Source organism: Eublepharis macularius, chromosome 1 (genome assembly GCF_028583425.1).
Source record: "Eublepharis macularius isolate TG4126 chromosome 1, MPM_Emac_v1.0, whole genome shotgun sequence".
In the NCBI taxonomy this organism is placed as follows: domain Eukaryota; kingdom Metazoa; phylum Chordata; class Lepidosauria; order Squamata; family Eublepharidae; genus Eublepharis; species Eublepharis macularius.
In genome coordinates, this window is record NC_072790.1 from 180308535 (window position 1) to 180317168 (window position 8634).

General features: G+C 45.1%; 1 protein-coding gene across 2 annotated transcripts in view; it reads right to left on the minus strand.

Annotated features, from left to right (window-relative positions):
* Positions 1 to 6758, minus strand: part of GALNT14 (polypeptide N-acetylgalactosaminyltransferase 14) — a 356414-nt gene extending 349656 nt beyond the window's left edge. The window contains exon 1 of one of the 2 annotated variants that reach the window (XM_054995704.1): positions 6452 to 6758. In XM_054995704.1, the coding sequence (XP_054851679.1) occupies positions 6452 to 6577 (126 nt within the window). In that variant the 5' untranslated portion in view covers positions 6578 to 6758. The remainder of the gene's footprint in view (positions 1 to 6451) is intronic. The other variant, XM_054995705.1, reaches the window with a different exon arrangement.
* Positions 6759 to 8634: the final 1876 nt, after the last annotated feature.

Below are 8634 nucleotides of genomic sequence, written 5' to 3' on the forward strand. Positions count from 1 at the left end.
TCATGTATTGCGAAACTGCATTTCGTGGGACCGTGTTTTTCATGAAATCCAAGACTTTTGGGGCCGATTTGTTCAATTTGTGAATGCTTTGTGATGCCAGACAGGCTGGCATGGATCCATTGATTCCCTAGGTAACATAGGCCTGGAATGTCTGCAGAACTTTTGTTGCCATGGAAACCCCAATCTTAGCCCACACAACCTTGATAGGCAGCTCTTCCTGCCAACCTGTTTCAGCACCACTATTTGAGAAGAAATTTATTGTTGACTTGGCTAAAGTACAAAAAATTTATAGACCAGAAGAAACCACTTTGGATTATACCAGCTGAGGTGATCAACCCAAACTTAGAATATAAAGGAAAAGAATGGCTAACTCTCAAAGACTTAACAGAAGTAACAGATAATTAGTTGAACCTTAAACCAAATGAGGAGTTGCCATTCAAATATGGTTGGTTGCAATATAGACAAATTAAAGACCTATTTGATTCAGACCAAAGGCCTTAGAATCAAGAATTCAGAAATGTTGTTATTATCATTGCATTTGGAAGATGTTAATAGAAATGATAAGATATTGTTATATTATATGATATCAGCAGCTAGAATAATATATGCTCAGTACTGGAAGAGAGAAGAAATACCTGAAATTGAAGAATGGACAAGGAAATTGTTGTACATGGCTGAAATGGACAAACTAACAAGAAATTTGAAGGAGCAAGATCCAGAAACATTTTTGGAAGATTGGAAAAAGTTGAATAAATACATGGAAAAGAAATGGGATGTTAAGGGACAATTATGGTCTTTCAAGGGGTTTTAAAGAAATTAAGCAAGATAAGATATAATTAAGATCTTTACTAATAATAAGAAAAGAACAACTTTAGTATTGAAATAAGGTATTATTAATAACGGGGGGTTGGAGTGCTGTTGGAAGTCATTATTGAAAAGGGGGGAGGGGGGAGGGGGGAAATATACACAGGGGAATTGAAATGGAATGTATTTGTATTTGAAATTGAATATATATTGACCCATCCAATAAAAATCTATTAACGAGAACAGCAGGAGGCCAGGAGGACGGGAGGGAAAAGTCAGCAAAAAGAGCTTGCAGAGAGCTACTTGGAGGGTGGTTGGAGGAGAGCCTGATGAAGTCTCCCTGTGAGTTTGGCATCTCTGGGTATGAAAGGGGCTGCTGAAGTTCCCCGGCTTCTGACGAATCATGAAACTAAAGAATTGTATTGTGAAATGGGAGAATTTCGTGGAAGTTCGTGTTCCATGATTCATGGAATGCGACAGAATGCAAAACTCTCGTTTGGTTTTTTTCCCATTTCATGCCCATTTCTACTCCCTACCATCAACTTTTTTTCGCCTATGAACATTCCTCGGAATTTGAAAAAACAATTTAGGGGTTCTTCCATGGGAAAAAAAGTTGGGCAGCACTGACCTAACCCTTCCAATTAGAATCTTAATTTAACACTTCCTCTGAGCTACCTCACATATTAATGGTTTCTTACACAACAGCCATTTTCATGTAGGAAACCATGCCTTCTGACTGTGAAGGGTGATCATACATACAAGTGTAAATTTTTATCAGTATATTCAGTGTACACATGCTGGAAAACAGCATATGATCAAACCTCTATGCAGCCACCTACACACCTGTCAGATCATCCCATGTGCAGAACAAACAGATCATCCCATGTAGCAATCTACATATCCCTGTCAGATCATCCCGTGTAGCAATCTACGTATTTTGCAGGAAATATGTGGCATGTGAACTCCCATACCTGTTCAAGAAAACATTTAAATAGGCAATGCTTGTTTTACAGAGGAAAGAAAAGCAGCAAACTACTGAAATTCCCTCTTCTGTACAACCATTAAAAACACAAAAAGCACTTCCCTCTTATGCATCTCTGGCCCGACTATCACCTCATATATAGAGAGCCAGTTTGGCTGGAGGGCTGGACTTTGACCAAGGAGGTTGCAGTTCAAATCCCCACTCAGTCCTAGATATTCACAGGATGATCCTCCCTACCTCAGAAGGTCCTCTGAAGGGATAAAATGAGAAGGGTAGGAATACTGTTTATTTTTTAGTGCTAAACAGCTGCATAGATACAGAAATTGTATGCAGCCTTCTTGGTCCAAATGCAAAAGTGAAAAAGCCAAGAACACAATTTATGTAATACTTTTTAACAAAACCAACTCAGTGAAACATAACACTGTGCAAGCTTTTGAGTTCAACAGAACTCTTCTTCAAGTCAGATGTTACAAAACAGAAAACAAAGGAAAAAACAGATTTATCAGATCACAATTTTAAGATCTTGTTCTGCCAGTATACACTGGGTCTTCGGGCAGACAAAGAAGAATCAGGGGTCAAGTTGCTTCAGACCAGGAGCCATAAAAGCAAACTCCATAATGAGTCTGCTCAGTATTCCTAATTTTCCTCTTTTCCCAGCTCCAAGAGGCTAAATGGTAGTAGGGGACACTATTCCTCTGCCTGTATATCTATTTTCAATATCAGTATGAAAATGATGATTGAACTTGCTGGCATACTTTCCATACCACAATTTAACACAAGAGTACTTGCATTAGGCACTTTTTAAAAAATGCTACCTGGCAATGATTAATGCAAGTTTAAAGAATCATGTGCCTATTGCAAGACTCAAAGCAGCTTGGCAGCACATGCATAGGCCTCCATGTTTGTAATTTTTACCAATAATAACTACCCAAATACCCAACACTAGGATGGAGAGCCAGCACACTGCAGGGACGCCCTGAGGAATGCACTGCATGTCTGTATGATCTGTATGATGTGCACATAGAGACGCATTCACACTCCTGCCAGATTCCTTCCGTTGATGTCAGCTGCATAATTCTATGCTGGGTTCTGTTCCTTGGTCACAGAATGTCAAAAAATGAATGTCATATTAGTGCAACTTTTGTACAGATACAAAAACTCACAAGAACACTCCTGTGACACAGGAAGAACCCCAAGTGTGTCATGTTCAATCTAACTGGAAGGATGTAGGAGGGAAGAGAAAATCAAGTTAGTCGTGGTTGGAATGAAAATAAAGGAGGGACCACAGTACCAGGCTCTGATTCAGAAGCCTATCCTTATTCCCCCAAGCACATACTTTATAAATAATACGCATATCATTAAACAAGTTTTTTCAGGGCTTGGGCACATACCGAAAAACCAAACACAAACTTGAGGCTCAGTGCTACAAATAACCTGAAGACTCAAAAGCCCCTCCTGCTTTTTCATGAAATGGACTGACAATTGAACTGGCTTTAAACACACCTGGATGGAGGACTGCCTCTCAGTCTCCCATCGGACTGAAAGACTGATTCTGCTCCTCTTTTTTTTGAAAATTGTTTTATTGGGTTAGGATCAAATGTTTACACATTACAGTCAATATTCCCATTTCCCAATTTCTAACCCCCTCCCTTTCCTCCCCCTTTTTGTTGACTTCCAACAGTTTTCCAACCCTTTGTCCCTTTTCCCTTACTCCTTTTAATCTCCTCTATCTAACAAATATATATTCTCCCTTTATTCTAAGCAATACTTCTTTAACTATTTTTAATACTCTGTACCCTGACTATGAGTCCCATTTTCCATAATGGATAAACAATTTATCCCATTTTTCATTATTTCACTTTCAAATATTTCTATATATCATAAACTATGTAAACCATACATTCATATAAATCAACCAGTTTAACTTATACTCTATATGTTATTCATTCTATCTTCTTCTTTCTATTTTAATTATATTTGTTTACATTAGTATTTCTATTCCCCTTCAGTCATAAGTCTATATATGATATCAATCAATTTGACTCATATACAACTTCAAATAAACATATTCAGTTTGGTACACTGTACGGAATCAAAAAGAAAATATTATTAGTTAATCAATCCTTATAGTTAACCCTTATGATTAATTATTTTCTATCAATATTCTATTTATTATTCTATATATATCAATCTAATATCATAACTGCTTAGAAATTCTCTTTTACCTCTTCTCCTCCCCGGTAAAGTCACCCCCCTCTACATTTTATTGTACTTCAGTAGTTCTCAAACTGCCACAGTTCTCCTCCCACCTCCCATTTCTTCTCCAAATATTGTTTCAGCTTCTCCCAGTCTGTGTTAAACTGTCCTGAGTCCAGGTTTCTCAATTTTCTTGTCATTTTGTCCATTTCTGCCATATACAGCAATTTGTGGATCCAATCTTCAATAGTTGGCACTTCTTGTATTTTCCATTTTTGCGCATACAAAAGTCTAGCTGCTGCCGTCATGTAAAATATCAACGTCCTATGATGGGCTGGAATTCCCTCCATTCCCAAGTTTAGTAGCAGGAGTTCTGGGTTCTTATTAATTTGAAATTGTAATATCTCACTCATTTCTCTTATTATTTCCCCCCAGTACTGCCTAGCTACCTCACACGTCCACCACATGTGGTAGAGGGAGCCCTTGTGCTTCCTACATTTCCAGCATTTATTAGAATGATTCTGCTCCTCTTGAGATCAGCTCAGTGAGCGGGTTATGAAGTTCAACTGCATTGAAGAAGCATGCCAAAGCCAGCAAAAAATCCACCAGTAGTGAATGGAGGACTCGTCAGAAGAATCTCAGAAAGTATCACCAGATATACACGCTCAAGCTTTTTTGAAGTTGCATTCGCTATTAAAAATTCATTGAGGCTGAGGCTCGGTGGTGGAGCATCTGCTTTGCCTGTGGAAGATCCCAGTTCAGTCCCTGGTACCTCCAATGAAAAGATAGGTAAGTAATATGTAAGACCCTTGCCTGAGGCTCCAGAGACACAGACAGTTGCAGGGTAGACAATACTGACCTTGATTGACCAATGGATCAATGACAAGACAGCTTTATGTGTGCGCTCTTGACAGGCCAGAATTGCTACAATGCCAAATTATGCCAGAAAGAAAGCCGGAATTCCCCTGGGTCCAGTCCCTGTTAAACCAAAGCTCAAGCTACGATGGCCTCATTTAGGAGTAAAACCATTAAATGGGTTTACACTTGAAAGTAACAAATGACCAAATAGATGCACAGGAGACATTTATTTCCCCAGTCCAAATAGTCATATGTCAATAGGCTGAAGTATTTTAAAGACAACAAGGGCATTTTCATACAAGAAATGAAAAGTGCCTTTGAGCCCGTCAGGTGTTATTTCTGTGCATGTGTGAATGCTGATAATGGAGCCAAAAACTGAAGAGAGAATTTAAACTGAACACAGAGTTTGTAACATGAACTTATTTTTTTTCTATAAGAGAGAAAAGGGAAGAGCCTAAACCTGAAATCAAAGATACATTCTCACCAGTGTGTGTGTTACATTCAAATGACAGACCTGGGAAATGCAAAATCCAATTTAAACTTTTCTCATTTAACCATCCGAGGCAGCAATAGGTGCGATTAGATTGAAGGCTGTAAAGGCATTAAGGTCGTTTTCACAAGTGACACGTAAGTAAATCTGTTCCTGCATTTCCCAACTCTGTACTTAAATGCAAAACACACACCGGATAAATGTAAATTTCTCTTAAAATGGTCCCTCTTCCCTTTCCTTGCCCCCAATATCAGACTTTAGATGTGATTCTCTTTCAAACTTTTTAAAAAGTCTTCAGCATCACTCGTGAAAACCAGTCAAAAGTTGAGAGGAAGGAAAATGCAATCTCAACATACACTTCAAACAAGTGTTTCACTTCAAGGGAGAGAACACATGCTTCTTGGATGTGGTTCCTGGCTTCCTCCCATCTCAAACTCTCTTTATCTTATGTTTCACGGTGCCAGAAGCATAGCTTGGGGTCCACTTTTGCAAGGGTGTGTGTATATTTTTCTGCCAAATTCTTTGCTCAGCCAGAAGCCTGGGTGAAAATTGGCCAGATGATCCTTAGGAATAAGGCGGCATTTAAACTTCGAAACTGACACGCATCGGAAGAGAGAAGTATGTAATTCACCAAGCACAAATATAGATATTACATCCTAAATCTATGCCTAGTTTGCCACCCCATTAACTTTAACGGACAGACAGACAGACAGACAATCTCCCAGCACCCTCCCGGAGGCGAGGGAGGTGGTGACAGCCGCGTGCTGCAACAGACACCCGGAATAAGTCACCCGCAGTCAGTCGCCGTCGGAAGTCCAGCTCCCTCCGGCGCTTTTGCGCTTGGCTTGGAGAGCCCTTTCCCTCGCGCTTCGCCGGGAAACTCTTGCGAAGAAGTTGGGACCCCCGGCTCAGCTCCAGCAAGCCGGTGTTGGCCGCGCTGTGAGCTGCTCCATCCCAGCCAACTTGCCTGCGTTCCCCTCTACCTCTCCCGCAGCGCTTCCCACCACTTCTCGGCAAGCCAGGAGTTGCTGACACCGGTGCGCACCTTGCCACGCTCTCCAGCAACACAAACCACCCCCAGCCGCCGGTTCAGCCGAGAGGGCAGCGGGCCAGGCACTTACCTTGGGGGTCTGCCCTTCGGGTCCCACCACTTCGGACTTCTTCCTGGTCCCGAAGAAGAGGAGGAGAGCCGCGATCCACAGGACGCCCAAGACGGACAAAGCCAGCCGGCGACTCAGGCGCCTCATCGCTCACGGGAGTGCGGGGCGCGTCGAGCCTTTCCGGCTTCAGGGGCCAAAGAAGTAGCAAGACGCGGGGAGTCCGGCCGGCCCCCTTCCTCCCAGCCGGGAGCTGCAAGGAGAGCGCTACCGGCGCGACAAGTCCCGGCGAGCCCGCGAGGGGCACGGCGAAGAGATCCAGCCTCCCGGCAGCGCAGGAGAGGGACAAAGGAGGTGGGGCCGGCGGGGCGGAGGCACTGGCAGTCCCGGGCCGGCCCCCCCAGGGGCGAAGAGGCGGCAGGGGGAGGGGCCGGGCGGGGAAACGGAGCGGGCGCCTCTCCTGCCCCGGACGCGGCGAGCGGCGGAGGCGGCGGCGGCGAGCGAGCTCTCGGGCGCCTCTCTCGAAGCGGCTCTCTTCTCCGTACAGGATCCGCCTGGGAAGGCGGCGGTTGTGCCCGCCCCGCTCGCACAGATCCCCGGCGAGATTCAGCCGGCCGCTCCTGCTCGCCAGACTGCCGAGTGGCTGCCTCCGACCTTCCGCTCCCGCCCGCCCTGTGGAGGGAGAGAAGCAGCCACCGGCAGGCGTGCGAGCAGGCAGCACCGGGCGCCGGGTCAAGCCCGCCGCCGGGGAGAGCGCTTGGCAAGCCGCTTCCTGCCCTGGGCTTCGCTCCGCCGCCGCGCTCTGCGCCCTACCAGGCCGAGATCGACTGAGGCTCCGGCGGCAGGTGCGCGGCGAGGCTTCGATCCGCGCCGGCGATCGGGGCTAGCAGAGCTCCGGCAGTGCCTGGCCGGCGAGCGGGGGGGGGGGGCGCGGCGCGGCGCGGCAACTTTCGAGCGTCCCGGAGTTCAGCGGGGAAGGCTTCGGGTCAGGGCGGGGCGGGGGCGGGAGGAGAGAGAGATCGACGGCCCCGGGGGAAGAACGGGCTGGCGGCGGGGCGCTTTCTTCTTCTGGCGAGGACGCGGCCGCTTTGCTCCCCGTCACTTTCCGCGCTTAGCCACGGAGTTCAGGAGGGCTGGAAGAAAGCGGCGCCTTCCGAAAAAACGAGCGCCGGACTGCCCACCCTTGCAGTTCTGCAGTTTGCACGGAGAATTTTACGTGGGTTAGAAGGCAGTTCCGTTTCAAAGCCGGCTCTCGGCCGGATCCCCAAGCAACGGAGCCAGGAGGGCCTCTTTAAGCATTGGCTCTGCCCAGGTCAGTCTTCCTCCTTGGCTCCATTGAGAAATCAATAATATGACTCAACCTCTGACATGGCAATGATGCACTGTTTTGCAAGTACGTTATTTAATATTTTTCTTTGTAAACAGGTAAGACCTGTTTTTATCTATATATTACAAAAATGTTTGGTGCCCTTTAAAGCCTAGCACCCTAAGCAACCACCAAGTTCACCTATATGGTCAAGTGGGCCCTGCCCAGTCTATTCTGTGATTTATCCCACAGTGACATGAGTTACATGTGCACTAGCAGCATACCATGCAAATTACCGCCCAGCTGCACAAACTGTGAATTGGTCTCAGTGCAATTTCCATGTTTAGGTGACAGTATGGGAAGATAATGCAAGCATAGAAATTGAGACAGGCTGTCCTGGGACCGGAGCCATGGAATACTGTTTCACCCAGGCCCTATCATCTTCTGGAGGCTGTTTTGTTCACGTGAACCAGCCTCCTCGATTGTACACCTCTCAATGCTGTGTCTTTTCAAAATTCAGTCCTCCTATATTTAGTGGCACCTACTTACAGATAAATGTGTATAGGATTACAGGCCCGGTGTCATAAGCCTGTTGCCTGTTGTTATCCATAACTGTTTGTTTTGTGGCAAAGAAATCCCTAAAACTGTTACCAGCCCACAGAAATGTTTACTTTCCCACCTGCCCACACATACGAGTGTAAGTTATTTGTGGCACATTAACAGCCTGGAGAAAAAAATCTCTCTTCCAGTTTACAAAAACTTCCCCCTGCCTATTTGCCTAGAGGCAATTCTGAATTTACAGGCCTAAACATAAATATCTGTACAAGGCAATAGATATTTCTTCCCTGCTTTTTTTAAAAAAACAGACATTATCACAAAGGATGGGAGAATATTGTAGTAA